We start from the raw sequence: 26,517 nt of genomic DNA on the forward strand, positions 1-26,517 counted from the left end.
TCCCTGTGTGCAGGAATGGAAGGGAATTCATCCAGTGGCATGGCTGCTGTCTCCCCCACGGGCCACGAGCTCCTGGTGGGCGGGGGCATCCCTCCTTCACCTTGGTATCCAGGATAAAACAGGCACACAGTAGGTGCCTGATAAATTGTGGGCTTTTTAAAGTAATCTTTTCACTGCCTTTTGATTTATTACAAAAGTAACCCCTACTTATTAGGAGAAAATAGTGATTGGTGCCGAGGTGAAAATGAATGCCCTTTATAACCCTCGCAGCTGGAGTAGCCGCTGCTACCTTTTGGAGGGCGCCCTTTTCTCTGTGTTCATTTTTTTTCTAACAAAATAAGGGCACACAGAATATACGGTTTTGTAAGCTTCCTTCACCGTGGCGACACAGCAGTGAGTCAGCACGTAAAAGCAGTGTTGTTCGATTGTAACGTTCTTATTGGCAGGATCGTATTATAGCTCTCACATCAAATATGGCCATGTTGCTGTTAGGATTTACTATGCCGGATAGAGCGCTGGAGAGAAGAAAGCTAAGGGAAACACGTGTACCTACACGTGCTGGTGGCCAGTTACAGAGCGCAGCCTGTTGTCATGGCAACCGCCCCAGGACTTGGATGCAAGGAACTGGATCTGGGAGCCCTGCTGGGCAGGACAGATGCAGAGGAGTAAAGCGTAGGGCCACTTAGCTGCCCAGCTGGGAGGTGGGCAGGCCTCTTTCTGGGCAGGGTCATGTTGGCAGCCGTTGACATCCTTAAGCTGCCTTGCTGATTCCTGCGGTCAGGGCTGACCCCGGGCAAGGCGGGCCTTGCTAACCGTGTCCCTGAGGCTGAGCGAGCTGGCGGGCAGCTGCGTGCGGTGATCGTAGCAGGACAGAGATGGGCGGTGCAGGGCCTGAGCCTCCACTGTCGCCTGTAGATGCCAGCCTCTCCCAGCCCCCTCTGCCTCATCTCCGTTTATGCAGAACCGTATCAACATGCATGAGGTGCGGCAGGTGGAGCAGGCACAGGTGGCGCTCCCGCTTCAGGAGGAGACGAGGGCCTGCAGAACCCGCCTGGCTTTGGCAAATGCCAGATCGGCTTTCATTCAGTTTGCACGCTTGCCCCGAGGACCCTTGCCACGTCGAGCATGGAGTTAGGGAGAGGGACTCCTGGTGAATCAGAGTCCTGCAGCCACCAGCCTGGGGGACAGAGGGGAGACAGGCGCGCCCACAAAGGAGGAAAACATCCAGCCCAGATGGCAGAGGGGAAGCAGGGCTGGCCTCTTGGAGGGGGAGGGCCAGAGGCTGAACCAGGCACAGAGGCCTGGGAAGGGCATGTGGGAGGGAGGAAACAGCGTGTGCCAGGCACCTGTGCCAGCATCCTCAGGCTCTGGGAAACTGTAAGATGAGTGTGGCAGGAGGCACGGGGTCGGAGAGGAAGAGGCCTGGATGAGCAGATACACAAGGGCCAGACCCCCCAGGGCCTGGGTTCAGAGTTTCCCTGAAGGCAAAGAGGAGCGTCTCAAAAATGCTCATCGGAGGCATCAGAATCACAAGTGACAGCCTTGGGATTTGATCTCAGGTCATCTGAACACTCCCCCGGGCCCCAAAGGAAATTGCCAGGAGTTTGGCATGTCAGGTGTTCACTCTCAGCCTACATCACAAATGGCAGAGTTCACCCCCCTCACGCCCAGCGTCTCATGCTGGCCTTGGAATTGGGTGGTCAGGGAAGGCTTCCTGGAGGAGGTGGGCTCCAGCTGCGGGACTTCAGAGGGTGCAGGAACGCTGGAGCACTGGGGCCGAGCTTGGCACACGGAGGGGCAGGCATGAGGATGAATAGGCTGGTGATATCAGGGCGGTTTTGGGACTGCCGTGAGGTTCCGCCCTGAAGGGGACCGCGGAAAGGTGTGGGCTGGAGGACAATGGGATGCAGCTGGCGCTTGGGAGATGTGACCCTGGCAGAGAGGGGGGCAGTGGGGGCACATGGCTCTGTAGTCAGACAGCCTGTGTCTCCTCCCTGGCTGTGTGACTCTGCGAGCGTTCCTGACCTCTCTGGGCTCTGGCTTCCTCCTGCATGAAGTGGAGCTCCTGCGAGTGCCCAGGGCTGCCCGGGGTGGAGCACATCGTGCCAGGCTGCTGGTGGTGGTGTTTGTTAGAGGAGTGGCTGGCAGGACGGCCCCCGGAGGCAGTGGCTGATCCCCACCTAGGCAGCGAGGACCTAGGGCAGAGCCCCTAGGAGGGGACAGCAGGTTCCGTGCAGAGAGGAGGCTGGGTTGAGATGAGGGTCTGTGGGGTCGTGCCGACCTAGCGGGGCAGCCCGATGGGCCAGCTTTGCGTGTGGCTGGCAAGGCCAGGCTGAGATTAACCCTCAGGGGGCACACGGGGGAAGGGACCATCATGTGCGTTGGGCCCGGGAGGGCGGGCGCGTGGGTGTCTGCAGCGCTGGGAACTGGGTGGTGCTCGGAGTGTGATGAGGTGGGACCACAGACTGTAAACCGTCAGCATGGACGGTGCGGCAGAGACACGGGGCTGAGACTGGTATTTGGGGGTGAACCTCTGCCCTGCAGTGACAGCCAAGCGCATGTGCGCTTCTGTGGTGGCTGCCCAGCTCCAGGGCCCACCTGAGTCCACCACGTGCCCCCAGGCAGCCCCTGAGCCTCCGGGAAGGGCCAGCGGGCAAGAGATCCTGCTGGTGGCAGCCGATACAAGGGAAGCCAGGCCATCGCGGGGGACCGAGCCACCAGGTGGACGTACCTGAGCAGATGCAGGGCCTCTGGGTGCATCACACCCCAAGGTCACACCTCAGCTGGCAGTCAAACGTCAGGCCACCTATTACGAGTGCTCCAAAGCCCTGAGTAGGTGTGTGAGGGGGAAGGCATGGATGTGTGGGTGGGTGTGGTTGTGTGCGTGTGTGCAGGGGAGTGTGTGTATAAAGGTTGGGTGTGGGGATGGGGTGTGCTAGCACATGAGTGTGGGTGTGAGGATTGTGCCAATGCGTGAGGGTGTATGTGTAAGAGAGTGAGTGTGTGGGCGTGAGTGTGCACACCTGTGGGTGGGTGTGGCAGTGCAGTTGTGAGTGTGAGCATATGTGCTAGTGTGCAGCGAGTGAAAAAGAGGGAGCATGTGGGTGTGTGCAGGAGTGTGAGTGGGTGTTTCTGCAGGTGCGGGAGATTGTGTGCCAGCGGGTGTGAATGGGTCGGTGGAGGTGCGAGTGGGTGTGTCCCCTCTCCACAATTGTAGGTAGGCACATTCTCTGTGTGTGTGCAAATATTCGTGTGTGCAGGCCTGATGTGCATGTGGAGTGTTTGCATTTGTGCATATTTGTTTGCACACATTGTGTGTGTGTCTAAATGTGTGTGTGCATGCCTTTTACGTATGTGTGTTTTATCTGTGCACACGTGTATATATGTTTGCATGCATACAGATGTATTATGTGTTTATGCGCATCCCCGTGGGCATTTGTGTGCCTGTTTACACGTGTGTGTTCGGTGCCTGCAGGCATGTGTTTGTGTGTGTGCTTACCTGTGTGTTTGTATGTATGCCTCCAAGTGCGTGTTTCTGTGCATCTGCACGTATATGTGTGTTTTCTGTGCCCGCACGTGGGCATTCCTGTATGCACAGGTGTGTGTGCGAGTGTTTAATTCTCACTGTCTGCCGGGACATGGGCCCTCAGGACCACGAGGCGTCCTGGTCCCCGTGCCTCCGCCCCTCAGCCCCGTGGTCCCGTCCCGCTCAGGCTCGGCTCCTGGGCGCTGAGCCCCGTGGGCTCCAGGGAGAGGGTCTCACGGCCCCGGCTCTTTCCTTGCTCGGGCAGGCGAAGCTGGGCGACGAGATCCTTGACTACAGAGACCTGGCCGCCCTTCCCAAGAGCAAGGCCATCTATGACATTGACCGGCCGGACATGATCTCCTACGCGCCCTACGTCAGCCACTCAGTGGGCGACAGGCAGAGCTGCAGCGAGGTACCGCCTCCCAGTCGGCCTCTTCTTCTCGGGGCCCCTTTTCTCTCCTTGGGCGCAAAACGAGGGTGATGGGCTCCCAGGGTGCTGCCACCCAACGCCTTGAACCAGGGGCCTCGTTTTGGAAATGGGCGGTGAGGGCAGGACGAGACGTGGTCCAGGTTTGTGGCGTAAACCCTGTCCCGGGGCCCGCGCTTGGGCTGCTGTGACCCGGTAGAAGGTCTCAGACTGTGTGCTGGGCTCTTCCCACCGGAGGAGGGCCGGTGGTGGGGACGCGCCTGGGCCTGAGCCATCGCCTCTGCCCCGAGTGACCGCCTGGTGGCCTAACGGGCTGCTCTGTCTTGTGTCCACAGTCCCCTCAGTTGCTCTCGCCGACGCCGCCTGAGGTAACTGCCTGCCCCCGCCCGCCCCGTCTGCTCGTGGTGCTGCGTCGGGTGATAAAGATAACCGCCGGGGCCGCCCGCAGCGCGTGGCCTCTGCCCGTGGCCTCGGGCCGGGACCCTCGGAGGCTGGGCGCCCGCCCCGGCCTTGGGGATTTTTATAATCGCGTCTCACTGCATGCTTCCCCCAGTGTGTCTGCGGGCCTGCAGTGTGGGTCCCTGGGGCGCAGGTGTCCTGAGGGCCGGGTCGTGGCTTCCTTTAGAGAAAGAGTCGACAAGGTGGGTTGGCCGGGGCCTCCTCTTGCGCCTCCAAGTCCAAGTGGGACTCGTGGGGCAGACCCTTGAGTCCTCAAGGATAAACGTGCCGAAAGCATTTCTCCATCAAATAGCATTTATTATCAGCAGCTCACTCTTTTCTGGTTTCTCAAAGTTGATTCATGACGTCAGTAGCAACTAATCAGACTCTAGTCGGCACAAGCCTCAGACCTCGGCTCCAGAAACGTGATAACCAAACCCTGCACTGTGGGCAGCTAACACTAAGCATCCATGCCCATGTGTGGCCGCGAACCCCACAGATGGGGAGGCAAGGAGACTGACCTGTAGGGTGTACACTGGCCGGCGGGGCTGTGCAGAGGACCCCCGGGGCTGGAGACTGGATAGCAGGGCTTTAGCCGCCCCAGGGGAGGGGGTGGCCAGGCCAGAGGGCTCGGGACGAAGCCCGGGGGGGACTGGCAGATGTGCTCCCAGCACGAGGGCCTCCTGAGTGAGACGTGCAAAGCTATAGGGACCGTGGCTCTGTGAGTTCGGCCAGAACACAAGCCGTTGGAGCTGGAGGTGAGCTTGAAAAGACGTGGGAGCCGAGAGCCCCAGACCCAGCTCCTCGTCCTGCTCATCCCCACGCCGGCCTGGGGTGGGGGCAAAGCAGCACCGTCCCCCCCCCGTGACAGGATGCCGGCCTGTGTCCTGACTCAGGCCAGCATGCCAAGCTGTGGCAGGCCTGCTCTGCCCCTGCGGCATGGTGCCATGCCATCTCCTGCCCCCTGCCGGCCACCGTGATCATTCCCAGAGTTGCCCATCCTGCCTGCATGGAGTCTGCTTTGCCAGTGCCTGTGGGTCTGACTCAACAGGGCTTGTGGCCCTGGGAGGAGCTTCTGCCTGCAGTCCTCCCCCGAGCCCTCGCGGAGGCAGGGAGAACACAGAATCTTATTGGTTCTCCAGCCGTGTGCCAAGGAGCCTTGGGTGCCGGGAAGGGTGAGGGCAGAGAGGAAGTGAAAGATGTCGGTGGTGGAGCCAGTGCCTCTGCCCCCTCTGCGGGGAGCCCCAGCCCCCGGGAGGGGCAGAGGGAGGGTGGGGGGGGACCCTGACCGCCGGCCCTGTCCGGCTTGGGGAAGGTCAGCACCAAGGCCAGCTCTCCAGCCGGCTCCGCAGATGGGCCGGGGCAGGTGTAAGGGACTTGGTCCTGGGGCCGCGGTGGGTCTGCCTCTTGGGTCAGGAGAGCAAACGCCACACGGAGGGCGGAGGGGCGGTGGTGCGCTTGGCCCGTGCTCAGCAGGCTGTCTCCCTCGCAGGGGGACCGGGATGACCGCTCCTACAAGCAGTGCCGCACCTCCAGCCCCAGCTCCACCGGCTCGGTCAGCCTCGGGCGTTACACCCCGACCTCACGGTCGCCCCAGCACTACAGCCGTCCAGGTACTTGTCCCCGGGGTTCCTTTTATCCCTGTGAAGCTGCGCTTCTGGCTGCTTTTCCTCTACGAGTCTGTGTCTTACTTTATGCAGCTGGGAAAACGACGGACAGGGTGTGGGGTTGCCGGGGTGGTGGAGAGCTGCCCTCTTGAGTGATGCACAGCAAAGGCCCTCTGGTGTCTGGGCGGGGACAGAGGCAGCTGGTGCCCCTGTTGGTTAGGGGAGCCGTCCCGTGACACACGCAGGGCAGTGCTGAGCACGTGGAATGGGATGTGTCCGTAGCAGGAGGTGTCGGAGGTAAAACTGCACCCAGGGCAGGAGACCGGAAGTCACTGAGCTCCAAGCTCACGTGGTTCTGGGGAGGTTTCCTCTGTGAAGGCGAAGTCAGTGGATGAAAACTAGAGTCCGCACACCCACTGGCATCTGCCTGGCCCCAGAGACAGCCGTCCCCGTGGGAAAATTTACCAAATTGACCAGGTGGGGAGAAGCCCGAGGAGAGCCCTCTCTGCCCATCCCACCTCGTTCCCTGCCTGGCGCCCGGCTGTGTACTGCTTTCCTCACCTTTGGAGACTCCGCAGGGGCTCTGCTCACACACTGCTTTTCGAGGGATTTTTCCAAGTGGCTTCCTCCTTGGCCAGCTGCTGCATGGCTCCATTCTCACCTCCATGGACTCAGCTCTGATTTTTTCATCCTTCGTGGAAAAATCAAAACTCATTCATTTGCAAAATTATTGTCATTGACTTGATGCAATGTGCCTGGTACACCTTGCTCAACAGAGGTTTAGAAAGTGGGTGTGTGAGTGAGTGTATGAGTCAGTGAATGAATGAATGAGTGAGGGCATGAATGAATGAGAGAGTGAATGAGTGAGGGAGGGAGGGGATGAGTGTGTATGAGTAAGTGAATGAATAAGGGAGTGAATGAGTGAGCGAGGGAATGAGAATGAGTGAGGATTGAATGAGCGCGTGAGGGAATGAATGAGTGAGTGAACGAATGAGTGAGGGAGGGACCAGGTGATCCAGGTGAGTCTGGGAGAAAGGCCACTGGCCTCTCTGAGGGCCCCTCTCCCGACCCCGGACCACCACATTCAGGTCACCTGGGTTTGTCAGCTGTGCCTGGCCAGGTGGCTTCCCCCCAAGTCAAGACCTGAATCCCTGCTGGGCGAGGCCAGGGTGACTGTCAGGGGACAGACCACTCCCTGGTGTGGCCGGCTGCCCTCCACTGGGTCCTGGCTCCCAAGGAGCCCCCACGTGGGGCAGTGGGCAGGGTTCAGGGGCCAGCAGCCCCCGCCTAGCAGGCCTGGCGCGGCCGCCCTGACCCCAGAGGGCAGGGCTTCCTCACTGCGGACCCAGGGCCCTGGCCCAGAGTGTGCTTGGCGGCTTCCGAGAGGAAGCAAAGCTGTTCCTGGCGGAGCCGGGCCAGAACCGTTTTGGACGTGGTGGCTGGCGAGGCGAGCGTGGGCAGACTCTGACTTGCTCTCTGTTGCCCGCAGCTGGTACTGCGAGTGTTGGTACCAGTAGCTGCCTGTCCCTGTCCCAACACCCAAGCCCTCCATCCGTGTTCAGACAGCATTACGTCCCCTACTTCCGAGGTAAGGTGCGCAGGCCCGGCCGCGGCCGCGTCTCGCTGTCCTATGTCGGTCGCATGGCTTCCCCGAGCCTCGTGTCTCACGCCCGCTCCCTGCTGTGTGTTGTGTGTCCCGCTCTGTCGCTGTATAAATGTTCCCAGGGGGTAACTCGTCATGTCAGCGGGTGAGCGGCCAGGCAGGGGAAGACCCTAGGATCCACCCAGCGCCCTCCCTGGCCTCGTTCTGAGGCCCTTCGCCTGAGGCAACTCCACTCACTTCCCACGGCAGCTCAGCGGGTGTAGGGACGGCTCACCGAGGTGTTGGGGGGCAGAGCTAAGACTTGTCCGTGGCTTCGGCGTATGGTGGCCTAAGGCACGTCCTGCGTGGCTGCAGCTCCTGCCAGGGTGCAGACCCACCCACCGCCCACCTCCCCGCCAGATGTACATGTGGGCATCACACCAGGAACAGGGCCAGTTCCTTTCCAGTCCGTACGTTGTGGACTAAATTGTGTCCCCCCGGGTTCAAGCAGGAGTCCCAACCCCCAGCATGCCTGGCTGGAGAGGGGTCTCTAGGACACAGTCAGGGCCCCTTGAAGTCATAAAGCTGGGGCCCTGAGCGGGCGGGGGGCCGGCCTTTAGGAAAAGGGACAGACACTGCGTGCGCCTGGTGGAAAGGCCCCACGAGGACAGAGCAGCTGTCTCCTGCCGAGGAGGGAGCCCCCACCTGGAACCCAGCCCTGCCAGACCTTCATCCTCGATGGCCAGTCTCCACAACTGTGGGACACGAGCGTCCGTCGCACAAGCCACCCGGCCCGTGGCACCCTGTCACGCAGCCCTCGCTGACCAATACACCGTGCAGAGGCTCTCAGGACCGGAGGGGAAGCAGCGACGTCTTGCTGATTCCCCGAGAGGCGTGTTAAGGTCCCCGTTCCTTGCGGCTGTTTCAGAACCTCTTCCCCAGGGGGGCCTGGGCTCTGGGGAGAAGCAAGCACAGCCGGCTGCCCTCATTTAGGGGTGGCCCAGCGTCGCTCCGTGGAACATGGACGGTTCTCAGATGTGTCATCGGCCCTTGGCTGCGCGACCCCGTGTGTGTACTGAGGAGAGAGCTCCAATCATCGGGCGCCAGCCTCTCTTCTCCAGGGACCTGTCCTCGTGGCTCACGGCCTCTCCTGGACCCGCTGACTCTTCTGAAAAGCAGCAAAGCCCGAGCTGGCACATCCTCGCAGCAGCAGGGCTGCACCACATCTGTGTGGCACTGGGGTGTCATGTGGCCGGGGTGTGCCCTCCCCCGGAGGCGGACGGAAGACTCACCGCCCAGCGGAGCGACTGGCTTAGATGAGTCCCGCGGGTCACCTGCTGAGCTGCGTCATCTCCCTTCGCCCAGAGCTCAGAGACCAAGCTTCCTCCCACCTGGCGGGGCCCTGCTTCGGGTGGGGCTGCCATACCTGGCAGAGGTGTGGCCCAGACACCAGGCCAGACAGCATCCACACAGAGGTGAAGAGGTGACGTGACAAATAGATGCAGGGGGAGAAGAGCCTAACCTCCAGGCAGAAGAATCCCCAGTAATTCAGGCGGTTCCTCCGCCGGGCAGGAGGGCACCTGCCTTCCCACGTCAGGTGTGGCTGTGCGGGGCTTCCTCCCAGAGGGCACAGGGTTGGGGGGGGGGCCTGGATGTGGAGGGTCCTGGCCCACACGACCACGGCCGGAGGTCACATCAGTCACCATGGGAGGTCACGTGGCCGGCAGTGTCCCCTGATGTGATGAGACGGGGACACCCTCCCTCCCTGCTCTCCCTCCTGATCCCGCACCCCCGTCCAATCGTGAGAAAACATCTGACGAACCCCAGCCGGGGGCCGGTCTACAAAGCACCTGACCAGCCCTTCTCCAAACTGCCAAGGTCGTGAAGTTCAAGGGGTCCGAGGAGCGTGAGGAGACGTGACGCCCAGGGCCGCCTGGTGTCCTGGACAGGGTCCTGGGACAGAAGGAACGTGAGGGGAAGATGGGTGAAACCCCCAAAAAGTAAAGGGCTTAGACCACACCCCTGTCAGGATGCACCATTGACACGTAAGGCAGGAACAGCGGGAACGGTGTGGGGTCCGCGGGAAGGCCCCACGCTCCCCGGAGCTGCTCCGCGGCACAGCGCGGACTCAGACCGACAGGAGGCGGCCGCTCGGTGGCCGGGGCGTCCCAGGCGCTGACGGGCACCCTCCAGGCATCCTTGCTTCCCTGAGGATGCCGAAGACCCCTCCCCAGCGGAGGTCGGGGGGTTGGAAGTAGCCTCGGTCCTGCCCCTGCTCCAGGGGAAGCCGGGCGCCTCGGCGCACAGGATCTCGTGCCTTTTCAGAGCTGCCACTCAGCCGGACTGACTTCTGGCTTTGTCACATCCATGGTGACATCGGCGGCCGGGGCTTTTGCTGCCAAGGCCTGCAGAGGTGCACCTGCAGGGCTGTCGGGAGAAAAAAAAGCGCTGCAGGTGGCCCCACGTGGGGTCCGTGTTGGGGTGCATTTGTGCTGACTGAGCGACACAGCGAATGAGCAGGCGGGTGTGTGTCCAGAGCAGGGAATTTTGGGGGGCAGGAAGGTCTGCAGCTGAGCCTCCGACCCAGGAGGGCCTGGACAAGTGGGGAGCACTAGAAAGGGGGTCTGGGCGGGGTCGGGGGAGGAGGGAGGCAAGCACAGGCGTCCTGGGCCAGGTCCATGGTCTTAGAGTTTGGTGACCAGAATAGGGGCCCCCGGATGGCAGGTGTGAGGTGGGCGTGACAGGCCCGTGGGGCCACTGCTTCTGTGTCCCCCAACTGCCCCTGTGTCTCAGGTCCCCTGAGCATCTGCTGAAAGCCGCGGTCCTCCTGAGACACACATGCGAACACACACTCAGTCTTGCTTGTGACGTCAGATACTGCACCGTCTGACGGAGGGGCAGGAGTCCACGATGTGTCAGCGTCCGCAGCCACCTGGCGGGAACAGAGAGAAATGAGCCTTTTGAGGCTGTGCCCAGGCACGCCTGGCACAGTGGTGCCACCCTAAGCGAGTGGCCCTCGGCTGTTCTGGGGTCTGAGCAGATGATAAAGCCCCCGCTTCTGCCATGTTCTGCTGCCCTCGGGGATGGAGGGGGCACAGCCACGGTCTTCCTGCCGTGCCCGGGGGTGTGGTCCCCCAGTGTCGCAGAGTCTGCATGGGCCTGAGGCTCCGGAAGGCTCTTTGCTGCGCTGGAGGGCAGCAGCGAAGGAAGGGGCTCCCTCCAGGAGGCCGGCGACAGTCATCTGCCTGAAATGCCATCGGTGCCGACGGGTGGAAGGGTGCCACACCCAAGGAGCCGTAGTCAGCACCTCCTTTGCGGCCTTAGCCCGGTTCAGGCCGCTGGCTTTGGTCTGCTGGACCTGAGCCCTCCCCACTCTGCCCTGCGGCCACCCCTGGGCCCCCAGCGCACCCCCCCCCCAGCAAGAGGGCGCCCCAATCCGTCTCCTGCGCCGTCCCCGTGAGCCCACCTCCAGGTCGGCCCAGTGCTGTGTCGTCACCAGGACCTCGGGGCCCCGCGGCTTCCAACAGGGTATTTTCAAGTCGGAAGTGTCCCTTTGCCTCTGCCAAGCTGTCCCATAAGGTGATGAGGGATTCCTGAGGCTGAAGGGGAGGCAATGAGGTGGCCTTTGAGGAGTGGCCCTTGAAATGCGTGTCTCGCTGAAATGAGCTGTGCGCCCATCACGCGGTGTTCCTTGCCCATCGCATCCGTGATCCCTTAAATAGGTGTGTGTGGGGGGGACGGTCACCGGGCCACCACAGCCGTCTGAATCTGTGGCTTGATAATCCAACCTTGTTCGCAAACAGAAGTGACAAATCCAGATGGGGAGAAAGTCCAAGCCAGCATCAGAGGACTTTCCCATTTGATTTGGCAGAAAAATAGCTTTACTGGGAAGCATGGCAGCAGCTGTCTCTTAGTCTCCTGTAACTGATACAGTTTCACTCAGGGGCTTTGAAGGACTTTTAAGGATGGATGTTGGTGAATTCTAGCTCTTTATTCCTATCCTGAAAGACTCATTTGCAAGTTCTCCAAGAAAGCGGCATCTTTTTCTACAAGGATACTTTGGGAGGGGGAGGGCTTAGTTTTGGTGAATTGGCGATTCACCAAATGGCAGCCGTGGCCAAGCAGCCGCCTGGCTGTGCCCCCCAAGGAGAGATCTGCCTTCCTGAGACCTGGGGACCAGTAAGGCTCTGCCCTGGGCACCCCTGTTCCTCGAGGTTGGATTAACAAGTCGTGGGGCCCCATCTGGAGGCGCCGGTGGGGCCCAGACTTCCTCCCCTGGGCAGGGGGTCTGTGCGGCCCCCCAGGCTAGAGAAGGGGGCTCGCAAGCTTTCAGGCTTGAAATGCTCTCCTCTGCTTCTCCCTCCCCGCCCTCTGCCTGCTGCCCTTGCTCGTCGGTCTGGAGGCAGTGAAAGCGGCCGGAGCACCCCAAGCCTCTCGGTGCCCCCAGACAGCAAGCCTCCCCCCTCCACCTACCAGCAGGCTCCTCGCCACTTCCACGTCCCAGGTAGGCACCCAGCCGCTTGCCAGGCAGGCTGGCAGTCGGGGGGGGGCTGCCCTGCCTGCCTCGGCGGGGGTTGCATGAGCCTCTCCCCTCCCCCACCCCAAATTCTGAGATTCTTTAAAACTCAGCTGAGGGGTGTGCCCATCCCCAAATTGGCCAAAGCCCCACAAACCCCAGGGAGACGATGCTGCCCTCCTGGGACCAGGCTGGAGGAAGCGCTGAGCGGGCCACTGTGTCCCCAGCCGCACGCTCCCTCTGCCCCCCTTGCCACGGCGGGTGGCATCTGGGCTGAGTGGGGCTGATCTGCGGTGTGGGCCTGGTCGCCCGTCGCTGGCAGGGTGCCCGATCCTTCCTGGTGATTCTAAAGCTGGGTGGCAGTTTGCCTCTGACAAGAAAAGCAGTGGAATGAAAGCTACCGCCCTCTGCTTGCTCACTGTGCTGTTCTCCCCTTTTTTTTCCTTCTTCTTTCCCAGACACTGGCGTAAAAGACAACATCTATAGGAAGCCCCCCATCTACAAGCAGCACGGTACAGTCGGGCTTCCTCTGCATGCCTGTCCCTTCCGCTGCGTGCTCCTGTCGTCCCGATTCACGCGTGGGAGGGACCGCGGTCTGATGATTAGGTGCAAGTTCACGGTCTGAATCTCAGGTGCACATTGGCCGGCAGGCTCCCGAGAGGCCCCTCGCTAGTGATCACGGAGGGTGTGCCTGCGCCAAGACGCCTCTGTGTAGACCCCGGCGCTAAGGCGCAAGGGCCGGGCTGGGGGTGGGGGTTTGTGACCGAGAGCTGGTCTCGGTGCGTGGCTTCGGTGATGCTGCTCTGAGGGAAGCAGCCAGGCTGACTTCAGCCTGGATGGTGAGGGATGGAGGCGCTTGGACCCTAGCCTGACCCAGCCTGGTCTTTGGCAAAGAGAACAAACCAGCATCCATCACTGAGTCTTCCGTGAGAATTTAAGTCCTGTGTCTTGAGAACTTCTGATGATCGAGAGAATGGCCCAGCCTTCGGTTGAAAGGTTTTCTTGCCCCGGCAAACAGGGCCGAGGTGTTGGTGGCAAGGGCACCTCTCAGCCCAAGAGTGTCCCTCTCACGGGTGACCTGAGCCTGCAGGGACAGGTGGGCTGGGGCAGGTGTCTGAGCCAAGGCCTTCCCCGGTTGTCAGGGAACTTCTGGTGGTTTGGGGCATGCTGCTTCACCACCCTGTGCCTCTGTTTCCTCGTCTGCAAAATAGGACACCCCCCTCACAGGCTGGCTGCGACGACCGGGTGGGCTGATGAACGCGGGCACAGCTTCCACACTGTAAAGTGCTGTGCACATGATGGCAGTTGTTATTAAGTCGCTTGAGCGCTAGGAAGAGGCACTCCCACCCTTTAAGGTTCTTGTCTGGAGCCCCCCCACCCCCCCCACCCCGAGACAGCCACGTCCCTTGCTGGCCACGCTGTCGGGTGGACGCCGTTGGAGGGGATCTCGTCAAAGTGTGTTCTCTGTCACAAATCGAGGTCTGGCTGTGCAAACAACAGGGCTTCTTTGTTTTTTTTAAAGCGTTCCCCTTGATGGCGACAGGCCCTGTGCTTTGTGCATTTCTTCTTCTTGCCAAGAAAGAAAAAGATGCACAGAAAGTCCTGGGAGCCCAGGCCTCTAAGCTCTGCTTCTGGATGGGAGGAGCCAAGAGCCCCAATCTCCCCAGGGACCTGGGGGAGGGGGTGGTCCTCAGACTCCAGGGCCCTCGGAGGTCATCAGGTCCCGCTGCTGGGGTTCCGGGTGGGGAAACTGAGGCCCGGTGAGGGAAGGAACGGGTGCTCGGTGGTGTCTTTCCATCACAGCACCCGGGCTCCAGCCGGAGGCTGTGCGTTCTGTCCCCGTTCACGGGAGGGACTGACCAACCTGGCTTTGTATTAGCCTCTAGCACGTCACTTCCACGCACAGGGCAGGGGGCCAGCCCCCGGGGGAGAGGTAGGCAGTAAATCAGATTATGAAATTGCTCACGAGGAGTTCCGTCATGGCGCAGCAGAAACAAATCTGACTGGTATCCATGATGTTGCAGGTTCGATCCCTGGCGTTGCTCTGTGGGTTAAGGATCCGACGTTGCTGTGAGCTGTGGTGTAGGTCACAGACGGGGTTCAGATCCCATGGGGCTGTGGCTATGGCGTAGGCCGGCAGCTGTAGCTCCAATTGGGCCCCTAGCCTGCAAACCTCCATATGCCAGGGGTGCAGGCCTGAAAAGACAAAAAAAAGAACGAAATTGCTCCTGAGCATCTGACGGAGCCTGCTCTAAGACAAAGAGCTTTTGACAGTAAGTCCTGTAACAAAATCAGGCAGCAGAGGGTCAGTTTTAAATCTGGAGGTAGGAGTTCCCTGGCGGCCTGGTGGTTAAGGGTCTAGCTGCGTCGCTGCTGTGGCTTAGGTCACTGCTGTGGCTTAGGTTCCATCCCTGGTGCGGGAACTTCCTCATGCTGCAGGCTCGGCCAAAAAAAAATAATAAATCTGGATATAAACACCTCTTAGATTCAAAGACAAGTGAAGTCCTGTTTGGCTGAAGCCCAAGCGATGACCAAAACCCTTTTATTGTCCTCGAATGTGGGCTTATTGATGATTTTAGGAAGTAAACTCTATGGAGTGCCTGCTCTCTGCCAAGCGTGCGGCCACCCAGCGAGGACAGACAGGAACAGATCTGAGCCTACCAGAACTCAAAGAGGCCGTGATGGGAGCAGGCCCCCAGAGGTGCCGCGTGGGCCTGTCACCCAGCCTCCCTAGACCACCCTCAGGGCGTAAGGGATGTGTTGGGATGGGTGTGATTTCTAGTGCCTTTGAGATGCTCTGATTTTGCAAGCTTGTCCTCATCTAGCTGGACCATATCCTAGCAGAAGTGTGTTTTGAGTGCAAGCATCCATGTGAGCATGTGTGCGTGTGCGTGTGCGTGTTTAAAGCCCATGGGCAGCCCCTGCCCACCCCCCCGTCTCAGCAAATTGACCATCCAGGAGGGAGAGAGGAGCGCACCATCATTTTAATTGCCAGACGCTCCAAACTCTGGGTGGTGAGGTTGAGGTACCGGACTGTTTAATTGGTTTAAGACGACAGAGTCAGTGAGTTTTTTCAATGTAAGCTTTTTCATTAATGTGTTTACTTTTCAAATTTTAATTTCCAGCTCATCAAAAACAAATCGTTTTAATTTACACTGTTTTCTGGCCCGTTCCTCTTTTGGGAGATGAGCCGCCAGCATGAGGGTGCCCAGGCCTGCGGATGGGGGGGCTCCGGGGTTGGGGACGAGGCGATTAGCAATCATGCAGCTGCCACTGGATCCACCACGTGGGCTGCTGCTGCTTCTTGATGCGGATGCAGCCCCGAGCCTGGGATTATTATAGACGAGGGAATCAAGGCCAGGGCTGCCAAGTGACCAGTCACTGGCCAAGGCAGACCCAGGTCCGCCTGACCCCTGAACCTTGACCCCTGAACCCACTGCTCTCATTTTGCATCATTTAGGGATTTTCTTGGGCTACCTTAGTTCCAGCCCTCCTTGGTTACAATTTTTTTTTGTCTTTTTGTCTTTTTAGGGCTGCACCCATGGCACATGGAGGTTTCCAGGCTAGGCGTCGAATTGGAGCGGTCACTGCTGGCCACAGCCACAACAATGCAGGATCCGAGCCGCGTCTGCGACCTACACCACAGCTCATGGCAATGCCCGATCCTTAACCCACTGAGGAAGGCCAGGGATGGAACCCACAACCTCATGGATGCTAGTCGGGCTCATTACCTCTGAGCCACAACGGGAACTCCCTATCTGGTTACAATTAAATGGCTTTAAAAAAAAAAAGAAGAAGAAGAAAGGCAGCAGAAGTCACTGAATAGAAAATAAGAAGAAAGGGGAAAGGGAGGGAAGGAGACTCACTTCCCGCTGTGTTGGGAGCAGACAGGGCAGGACCAGCGGAGGACATGGGACTGGCTGGGGGGGCGGGTGCTGCTGCCCCCCCGTCCCCCCGGCTAAACACCCAGCTGCAGTGGGGACATTTCAGTGTCTTTTGAAGGGTCCAGAGTCACTCGCAAGGTTGAACCTGGGACTCTGCCAGGCAGCGGGGTGCCGGCCACAGCCACTACCTGCTGGCCCGTGGCCCTCGTAGGCCAGTCCCCGCTCTGGGGAGCAGGGTTCGGGCTTCCCAGGGCTCTATGGGTGGCCATGTGACACTCGGCCCAGAGCAGGGACTTTCCTCCCAGTGGAGTGAAGCTGGCCCAGCTTTTAGACCGTGGACAGGGAATTCCAGAGAAAAAAGAGAAGCCCTCCCCCAATCTTCCCAGGAAGGTGACTGCCCAGCTGCAGGGACCTTTCAGCACGTGCGCGCCCTCAGGTGGCAGTGTGCGTGGAGGCAGTGGCCCGGGAGGCCAGGGTGGCGTCTTGTCACCTCCCAGACCTGCGGCTGTCTTCGCAGACCCCGGGGGCTCACCTACCTCCTGACGCCCAGAGCCCCCCAGCCCAGAGAGGACAGGACAGGTGACCTGAGTGACCTGGCGTGTTGGCTCTGGTACCTGGTCTAAAACAGGAATTAATCACATCTTCCTTGTCTCTGGCATTCCTTTGTCACGGGGTGGAGTCTCGCCCCGGCTTTTGGACGGACGGAAGGGGAAGCAGCCTGGCTGCATCTCCAGAAGCAATCCAGAGGCCTCCGCTCTCACGGGCAAGCTCCCCGCAGAGGTCCCCAGGATGCAGGGCAGGACATCGGCCTCTGCCCAAAGGCGCCTCGCGGTACATGCCCTCCAGGGCTCAGGAGGAGCTGCCTTGTGTTAAAGGAGAGAGAGAGAGAGCCCCATTTCTCTGGCTGTCCTGATCTGTCTTTTCCTGACACCCCTCAACGGCGCGTCCCACAGTAGTTGCAAGGTTCGCCTCTTGTTGGTTCCTAGTATTTCAAACCCCATCATGGTACAGCGGCCACATGTCGTCTCAGGCCACCCTCACATCATGGAGGCGTGGCCATCCTTTGCCCATATTACAGATCAGGAAACTGAGGCTCAGAGCTTTAAGGAAGCGGCCCGCGGACGACGCAGAGTGCCCGGTGCCTCTCTTTCCGAGCCGTGCTCTTAGTCCTCGAAAGAATCCCTTGTGTTTTGCCAGCTGGCAGATGGGCCCCTTGGTTTGGGTCTAGTGAACCCTTCCATGCCTGGTAGAGCTGGTGGCATCTGCAGAGAAAACTTGCTGGATCTTGGTGGACTAGCCCTCTGGTGGGAGGTGGGCCGTTTCTTGAACCCCAAGGTAACTCTCCAGCCAGAGCTCGTCTGGCCCAAGCCCAGCCCTGCACCCCGCCATGGCTGGGTGAGGTCCTCGGACCTGGGGTGGCCTCTGGTCCCCGCTCTGAACCCCTGGATTTCATATCCCACAGCTCTCTGGCGGAGCCACTTAGTCACCGTGGCCGTCGCAGATGACCGCAAGTGTGACGGTCCAGCCGGGGGCCTCTGAGGGCTCCTCGGGGATGCACCCCCTCACCCCCCAGCCCTGGAGGCCTTCTCTGTGTCAGACGATGGCAGTGCTCTTAAAGCTCCAAGGAGCTCCAAGGAGCCCAATTGTCCCTGGGGCTGCCGCGCGGCTGCCGAGTCCCGGCTGACGTACGGCCAGACCTTCAGGGCTCCGCTGCCCAGTGATGGCCGTTGTCTGGGCAACGGGAGAGCCCAGGCTGACGGGCATGCGCCGAGCTCCCGCCCTCCTCTCCATCACTGGGCCCCTCACGCCGGCTCGTCGCCAGTTTGCCTCTGTGAGCGGAGAGAACGGGGTTTTTACCTTCATGTTGAAAACCGCTGTCTCTCCTGGGAGAAGGAGAAGCAGGCAGCTGTCGGGAGTGACGCAGCGTCGGTGCATCCAGAACGGTCTTCACCTGTGGCCTTATCTTGTCAAGGTCCCGTAGCCCAATCCCCAGTTTCCAAGCTCTCGGGCCTGATATCAGTCTTGTCCTTGGTGGTGCATGAGGCTGGGTGCTCCAACAGGCTAGAAGGTCCAAGCCCCCCGCAGGCTGCAGGTAAGGAGCCCACCCTTGGCGTGTCCTTACGCCAGCCTTGGTCTCCGTGGCAGGTGGCGAAGGACACGGGGGGCTTGCTTTCGTTGTTCCATGCATGGGGTCAGGGCTTTATCTCGGGAAGCGCAGGCCGGGTCCTTACGTGCTGACTCGGATGCTGAGACCGGTCAGCATGATTTCCTTGATGGGGTTCAGTTGGAGGTGATGTCGGACCAGCTGGGCGACAGCCCCCCAAAAGTGGCTGAGTGGGGACCACAGACGCCTCCTCGCTCCGTTCCTCAGTCCAGACGGTCTGCTGAACGGCGGGCGTCTGCCGGCTCTGTTCCAGCCAGCGCACCTGCTAGCGTGTTGCACCCTCTTCGCGGCTCTTCCCGGAGCCCTTCCGGGCACCGCTCACTCCCTGTTGTGTGTGTTGCGGGGAGTGGGGTGGGGCCAGCAGAGGGAGACCTTGGGAGTCCGCCGGCCCGGGTTCAGCCGTCAGCCTCTGCCGCCCACCGGGCCGGGGTCTTGAGAAAGGCAGGTTGCCTCTCGGAGCCTCCGGGCCCTGATCCATAAAATGGGTTGTGGGACGAGCAGGAGTGTCCGCCAAGCGCCCAGCTGAGTCTGAGCCAGCAGGGCCGGCCAGCTGTGCCCTCCCGTTGCGTTGCACTTGGAAGGTGGAGCGCGTGGTCTTCGACAGGCCGAGTGGCCTCGTCCAGGACCACGACGCCATCGCCCCGGGAAGGGGCGGGGCTGCGCCCGGGTGTTCCCGAGGCTTCACCTCACCCCCTGCCCTTGACCCAGGACCCCCGCCCCCACCCCCGGCCCTTGTCTCGGATTGTTTTCCATTTTTGAGCATGACTGGGAGGTGGGGCGCGGAAACCCAGACGCGGCGGCTGATGATGCGAGCAACGGCTTTTTCTCTTGCAGCCGCGAGGCGATTGGACGGGGAGGATGCGAGCCTGGAGCTGGATGACAGGAAGGTAATGCCGAAACAAGGCTGGTTTGGTGGGGGCTTCTCTGTCTTGAAGCTGCGGGGTCCGGCGAGGCAACTTGGACCAGGGCCCAAATGTGGGGGCGGGCTCCCACCTGCCTCCTTACTCCTAGGACCTGCACGTGTCCTGCCAAGCCCTCCATATATGCCTGGGACTTGGTCGGGGTACAGCTGAGGAGCTGTCTGCAAAGAAAGGAAAATCGAGGCGCATGCTGTAGGATTTGGCCTCCAGGCTGACCTTGCTCTCCTTGGCTCAAGAGCCCAGGCCTGTCATTAAGGAAAGAGCCCAGGGCTGGCTCCCCTGGCTCTCCCTGGGTGGAGCCACGTGGGCCCCTGGCCGCCCCCAGCCTCAGTCTCTGCATCTGTAAAATGGAGCCGTGTCACTGCAGGTGACCTTGACGTCCCCGTGATTTTTTTTTTTTTTCTCCTAGCAGAAGACTAGCTGGCTGATTTCCAAGGGGGACGCAGACACAAGGACTAACTCTCCAGACCTGGACAGCCAGGCGTTGTCCCACAGCAGCGGGACCGACCGAGGCCCCCTCCAAACGATGCAGGCGGACGACCTGTACTCACGTGAGTGCTTCTTCTGCTTTACAGCGGGAGCTGCAAGTGTGCGTGAAGGGCCATGCAGACACAGGGACCCACAGTCCCAAGCCGAGCCCCGCAGGCTATGCTTGTTCATTCAAAACCCTGGGAGCTGACTGGCCGTCCAGGGCGCGCAGGTGGAAAACATCCCTGGAGCCACCTGCCGGTTCCCCCCCCCCCCGCTGACGGCCCTCACCAGCGCACTGCTCGCGGGCCACGCCCCCGTGTTCCCAGAACTCTCCGGAGCTGGCAAGAGGGCGGAAGGCCAAATTGGCTCTTTTGGGCAAAGAGCTTCCGGGCCGCCAGGCTGGATGCTGAGGGCCCGTTTCCCTGCAGCACAGACGGGAGCATGGTCCAGGCGGGCGAGTCCAGACTCGGAGCCGGTAAAGGCCTTGTCCTCATTCTTGGCAGGCACGAGAGACCCGGGATTGGGACTTGGGACTTCATACCTCAGGGTGTGCGGGAGACAAAACTGACACCTGCCTGACTGGGGGCGGGGGGGCGGTGCCATGGGGCTGAAGCAGGTATCTTCAGATGTCGAGTGAAAGCCTGATCGTGTTTCACGTCCAGACTAAACCCGAGATGAAAACGACGGCAAGCAGCGCTCTGATGCCCAGAAATAGCCTTTGGGTCTCAGCGGGCCACGTGGACAAACTTGAGGCTTAGCGCAGAAGCAAGGCCAGGAGGGGGGGATGTGGGCGTGAGCATGCAGAGCAGAGACACAGGCTTTGCCACGAGCAGACCTGAGTTCAAATCCCGACTCGGCACTGGCTGTGGGCGGGTTACACTTGTTGCCAGGCCTCATTCCGCCCGTGGGCCTGGCGGGGCCGCAGGTGCCCCGTGTGCAGCCAGCGCTCTCCCTGGCCCATCGTAGATGCTCAGCAGATGGGCCTTTTTCCCGCCGTCGCCTTCATCCTCATCACTGTACCTGCAAACTGCTCACAAACACAGCGCGTGCGTTCTGATGCGGCAAAGAGGGAGGAAGCGTGGCGACGGCTGCTTCCTGAAGAAGAGCCCACAGACAAAGGCTGTGTCGCCTTGTGCCATCGTTGTCAGCGATGTCTGCGCCCCGTGCCTCGCCCGCCAGGACTGCCGCCCTGGAAACGGGGTTGCAGAGCCAGAGCCCAGGGCTGACGTCACCACCAGCAAGTCCCCCAGAGGGACTTGTCCGGTCGGCATGTGCTCCTCCTGGGGCAGGTCCGGCGGGGCTGAGGCAGGAGGCCCATCCCAACAGCAGCTGGGTGAGGGGTGAGGACTGCAGGGCCAGTCACCAGAGGACCGATGGGCAGACTCCAACCAGACAGCGCCAGCCCCGCTCTGCCCTCGCGGGGCAGGATTGGCATGTGGCCCGGCCACTGGCCTTGACCTTGGGCCTGTCTGCTCATTTCTCCTAATGGCAGTTATCTTAGGATGGTGAGAGCTCCTGCTGTGCCAGCCCCCCAGCAGCCCCCCACGCGTGGAAGGCACCAAGGCATCAGCCCTGTGGTCCGAGAGCGCTCAGGGAAGGACCGTCTGGAGGTCCCGGGGGTCTTTTCCTGCTTTGGTCCCTCCCTTCCTGGGTGGCGGGCAGGCCCGGGTCTGCAAGGCTGGTGGCCACCAGCTCCCCAGACTCTCCTCCCTGGGCGCTGCCCACTTAACTCCGCAGCCTGCCTGTGGCTTGGAGCTCAGGCGGGGGGCACCACGTGGGAAAAAGCCCGGGCAGGGGATGGGCTGCCCCATGGGGCCTGCCTGTGCTGCACTGACCTGCCATGCGATCCGTGCATGTTGCCCGCACCTCGTGCATTGCCCCCCACTTGCACATGCCCAGGCAGACCCTGCGGGGGCCTGGAGAGATGGGCACCTGTTTCGGCCAATCACACACCTGCAAGGTCTGTTTGTCAAGTCCACTCCTTGCTGTTGTGTCCTCATCACGAGCTGCAGGTGCAACCACAGCTGGGAACAGGCCTCCTTCCATCGGGGCACACCTGCCTGCAGGGCTTACCGTGCCCGTGCTGGACTTTGTGCTCGGCCTGGGGCCACCCTTCCCCAGGACAGGCCCCCTGGGCGTGTGTCCTCCGGGGACGCAGGCTCACAGTGACTGTGGCGACATTCTCTTGTCCCTTCACTCTCTCTGGACATTCTGGTGTCAGTTCCTCTGAATAGGAGCCCGCCGTGTCTATAACCGCTGCAGCAGTGCCTTTCCTTCTGTCCTGGGGCCCTCACCTCGCTTCCCAATGTGCATGGGAATGGCAGCGAGGACCCAGGCTGCTGGCCGGGCCTCCATCAGTGTGCCTTGCTCTCTGCCGGCCTCCTGGGAAATGTGGGCGGGGCGGGCGGCAGGAAGGGGGATCCCCCCTCTTCTCCCAGACGCCTTCTCACCATAGCCCCCAGTGGGGAGTCCATGGACACCAGTTTTCTTTGCAAACAGGCATGATTGCACTACGCGTTTGCACGCGGCAAGGCATGCCCACCTACAGCCCCGGGGCATCCATCTGCAGTGCCCCAGGAAGGCAGGACTGTGATGCTTAACACAGTGGGCGCTCAATAAATGTTTGTTGAATTGAGATGCGTTAAATTCAACGGGTATTTATTGAGCACCCACTCTGTGCCAGACGCTGAGCGGGGCGCCAAGGGGGAGATGGAGAAGACACGTGCAGCCCAGCCCCTGCCCCGGAGCAGCGTGCAGGGGGCTGGGACAGGCAGACGCAATGCCAGGAGCTAGGGATGTGCACTCCGCTGCCGTCACCCACCTGGGGCCCCGCATGGGTCTGCAGGGGCCACACACAACCTCATCCCACTCATGACACCCTGAGCTCATCTCACTCGAGGCTGAATTCATCATTCAGTCATTCATCCATCCCTCCACCAGACCTTAACTGAGCACCTACTATGTGCTGGACACGGTGCTGGGCAGCAGAGAGAAGGTGGTGAGTGGGGCCCAGTCCCCGTCCCCTAGCAGGGAGCAGGCGGCTGACACACCAGAGTGGTGTCCCTCGGCTCATGGCAGCACTGCCAGCTCCTCCAAGGAGGGCTCACTGAAACACGTGTGTTGGAATCCACTGCTCTTATGTCCCCTGTGCTGCGCCAAAGGCATTTCCTGGGCTTTGCGTGTGCTTGGTTGTATTACTGATGAGCCTGGTTTCTGCACATGTAGGGGACGACGCTGGTTTTCTGTTACAAGAAGAAGGTCCTGAGCCTTTTAGGGTGGGATTCACTGCCCCACGAGGGGATGCCGGCCACCGCACCTCTGCCCTGGCCCGGACCTGGTGGACGGGCCCACCTCCCTGACCCTTCAGGTCCTGCCCTCCCTTTTGAGGCTCCCCACCGCCCTCTGCAGGTGCTCAGAGGAAAGCTCCAGGCCGGCTGGAGACCCTTCCCTGAGGACTCAGTGACCCCAAGGCAGGACCCGCCACTTCCCAGGGGAATGAGGCCTTTCCTCAGACGTCAGCACACAAGCAGCAGGAGGGCGTGGAGGTCGGGGTTAGACAAGCTCTGCACTAGGAACCAAGGCAGCACAAATGGCTGGGCCAGTGTGGGCCACCCCCCACCCTGCCTGTGGATTCGCCTTTTGTGTCACCTTCTGTGTGCCCGTCCGTGGGAAGGTGGGGAGACGGCACCTCTGTTCCATTCTCCTTTCCCTGCCAGCAGCAGAAAGTGGGTTTGAGGCATGGGCAGAAGTGGCTCTTGGAGTTCCCACTGTGGCTTAGCAGGTTAAGTATCCATGAGGACATGGGTTCAATCCCTGGCCTCGACCAGTGGGTTAAGGATCCGGCGTTGCTGTGAGCTGTGGTGTAGGTCGCAGATGTGGCTCAGATCCTGCGTCGCTGTGGCTGTGGTGTAGGCTGGCAGCTGCAGCCCTGATTTGTCTCCTAGCCTGGGAACCTCCATATGCCACGGGTGTGTCCCTTAAAAAAAAAAAATAGTGGCTCTCTCGTTGTGCCCTGTTGGTCCTCCAGGGTTTCCAGGTGAGGCAAAACCCTTCTCCATTTCTTAGTCCAGAGCTGAGAGAGAGACTTGATGTGGTATCTGCCAATTCCAGGAGAATTTGGGGAGTGGGCTCGGTTGGGTGTCGTGACCTGAGGACCCTGGGCTAGACGCCACGAGCATCACACCGATAGGACGTCAGCCTGCCCTTATTTTTGGTCTGACAAGAGAAAGCCCAGAGATGGGCTTGGCTGCCCAGCCGCAACCCGTGCTCGGTGAGCGACCCCACACCTCAGCCCTGGAGCAGGGGCGGGACAGACAGCACCCGCCCCTGAGCCGACAGCCGCGGGTGGGGACACAGAGAAGGACAGCATCCAAAGGAAGGCACGTGGTGTGTGCAGTGAGGGAGGCGGGCACCGCCATGGGCTCTGAGGAGAAGATGCCGTCTGGCGAGGGTGAAGGGCTGCAGGCTTGTCGGGACAGGCGTTTGGGGAGGGCCCACCTCACCAAGTGGAAGCAGGGCAGCTGGGCCGGCGGGGGGAGGGGGTGACTGGGACTTGTTGGCTCCCCCAGGTCTTTGTTGGCCTAGGGAGGGCTGGGCCTGGCCTCCCCTGGAGGATGGACCCTAAGGGTTCCCAGCAGAGCCCTGGCATCATCCAACCGAGGTTTCAGCAGCGCTCTTCGGGGCAGGAAGGGCAGCAGGAGGGCAGTTGCCATTACCAGTCGGGGAGGTCCTGGGGGGGGGAGTCTAAGTGGCACACAGTGTGGACAAAGGCTCAAAACACGAACAAGGTGGCAGTTTGGGGACAGGCAGCCATGGGGGGAGGACAGGGTGGCCTGAAACCAGCTGGTCTGTGTGCGATGCTAGGAGTTCCTTCGACGCCCGCCGGTGACCAGGTCGGCACCGCAGGGCTGTGAGCAGGACGTGAGGCGGCCGTTTTGCACATTTAAACATGGGCAGGCAGCTTGGCAGAGGGCAGGCTGGAGGCCGCCGGACCGGGGTGACAGCCTGCGGACGTGGAAGACTCAGCCGGGACCCATACCTCCCAGCATGATACCCAGTTGTCCAGGATACAGTAGAAAATCACTCCTCGCACCAAGAACCATGAGAATCACCATTTGAATGAGAAAAGACAACACCTCCTCACCCGGAGAAGAGCCAGATGTTGGAATGATCTGAGAAGACCTTTTAAGGGCGGCTTCACAAAATTGCTTCAACAAACAGTTACAAATACTCTTGAAGCTATTGAAAAAGAGAAGATCACACAAAAGAAATGCAAGTTATTAAAAAAAAAAAAAGAATCGGTTGGGAATCATGGAACTGGAAAGTCGTATAACCAGGACAACGTTTGGATTCACTGGATGAGATCAGTAACAGGCGAGCAGACTGTGTCCGAGGAGAGAGTGAGCTTGAAGACAGAACAGCAGAAATTATCCAGACTGGACAGCAGAGAGAAACCAGGAAAAGAAATGAGCAGAGCCTCAGAGCCCCCATGGGCCCACACGTGAATCATTGGCGTCCCAGAAGGAAGAGGATGGGTCTGCAGAATATTCAAAGGAATAACGACTGGAAACTTGCTAAATTTGGCAAAAGACAAATTGGGCTCAAGAAACTGAGTGAACCCCAAGTAGGGTAAACCCCAAGTAATCCACACCAAAACCACCATAATCTGACTGATTAAAAATTAATACAGGGAGTTAATGAACCCCACTAGTATCCATGAGGACACAAGTTCGATCCTTGGCCTCGCTCAGTGGGTTCAACAGTCCGGTGTTGCTGTGGTGTGGGTCGTAGACATGGCTCGGATCCTGCATTGCTGTGGCTGTGGTGTAGGCTGGCGGCTACAGCTCTCATTCGACCCCTAGCCTGGAAACCTCCATATGCTGCAGGCGTGGCCCAAAAGAGACCAAAAAAAAAAAAAAAGGAAAGACAGAAAAATTAGTCCCGAAAGCAGCCCAAACTATAATCCGTGGAATGGGGGTGGTCACCAACGCAAATGATGGCCGTTTCTCCCCGGAAACCAGAGGAAGGGGGCATGGTTTCCATGTGCAGAAAGAGCCTTGCTCGTGATGGGGGAGCATCCTCCAGGAATGAACGGAAGGTGGGGATGCTCTCAGACGAAGGGAATCCAAGAGGGCGCTTTGCCAGCAGACGTACTTGGCTACAGGAAGTTCTCCAGACAGAAAGCCGGGGAGAACAGGGCTTGGAAATCAGCAAGAAAGAACATCGAAGTCGCTCCAAAGAGGGCCCAGGATAACAGACGCCCCTTCTTTTCGTGAATTTCTTCAAGTGGATGATAGAAGCCAAAAATCTTCCACCACCCGATCTGGGAGCTCGGGGCAGGTGGAAGAAGGGGCTGAGGCAGCCGTAGTGCCTGAGTCAGGAAGATGAAGTGACCTGAGTGGGAGCACGGTCCACCAGCGAGTGTGGCCGGCAGTGGCCGGCAGCCAGACCACAGGCCACTTGCAAAGCTCCCCAGGGCAGATCCGCTGGTTCAGAGCAGGTAAGGCTAGAGAGGGGCAGGGGGGTGGCTGTTCTTGGGGCCCCGAGGCAGTGGTTCCAGGCCTTGGTGTGTGTCCCTGTGCCCCCGGGGGCTGGTAAGACACAGACTTCTGGACCCCAGCCCCAGAATTCCGGGTCAGTGGGTCTGGGTAGCCTGAGAATTTGCCTTTCTAACAGGCTCCAGGTGAGGCTGGGACCGCTGGTCGGAGACCCCTCTTTGAGAACCACAGCTCTAGCATCTTTGGCCAGCCAGGGGCTCCTGGGTCTCAGCCACCTCACATGCCCATGTGTGCCCAGCTCTGGCTGTAAATCGGGAAGCAGACGTCCTGGAGGCTCCCAGGACTAAAAGTCACGAGGCCTCCTCTTGCGTCTCAGGGCCAGGGGGCCTTGGGCAGGTCCCTCCGTGTCCCTGGGCCTTAGCTCTCCTTCCGTGAAATGGGAAGAGCTGGCTGGTCGCTTATCTGGAGGAGCCCAGGGCCCCAGG

The 26,517-nt window shown here is 60.3% G+C and overlaps 1 protein-coding gene across 27 annotated transcripts in view; it reads left to right on the forward strand.

Annotated features, from left to right (window-relative positions):
• ABLIM2 (actin binding LIM protein family member 2) overlaps nt 1-26,517 on the forward strand; it is a 137,775-nt gene that overhangs the window by 92,339 nt on the left and 18,919 nt on the right. For 5 of the 27 annotated variants that reach the window (XM_047798188.1, XM_047798168.1, XM_047798161.1 and 2 more), the window contains 9 exons: nt 3,792-3,938; nt 4,289-4,321; nt 5,884-6,004; nt 7,488-7,586; nt 11,983-12,084; nt 12,555-12,608; nt 17,953-18,072; nt 18,979-19,031; nt 19,474-19,615. In XM_047798188.1, coding sequence (XP_047654144.1) covers nt 3,792-3,938; nt 4,289-4,321; nt 5,884-6,004; nt 7,488-7,586; nt 11,983-12,084; nt 12,555-12,608; nt 17,953-18,072; nt 18,979-19,031; nt 19,474-19,615 — 871 coding nt within the window. The remainder of the gene's footprint in view (nt 1-3,791; nt 3,939-4,288; nt 4,322-5,883; nt 6,005-7,487; nt 7,587-11,982; nt 12,085-12,554; nt 12,609-17,952; nt 18,073-18,978; nt 19,032-19,473; nt 19,616-26,517) is intronic. The other 22 variants (XM_047798172.1, XM_047798178.1, XM_047798163.1 and 19 more) reach the window with 16 other exon arrangements.

This window comes from Phacochoerus africanus, chromosome 10, assembly GCF_016906955.1.
Source record: "Phacochoerus africanus isolate WHEZ1 chromosome 10, ROS_Pafr_v1, whole genome shotgun sequence".
NCBI classification, from domain to species: Eukaryota; Metazoa; Chordata; class Mammalia; order Artiodactyla; family Suidae; genus Phacochoerus; species Phacochoerus africanus.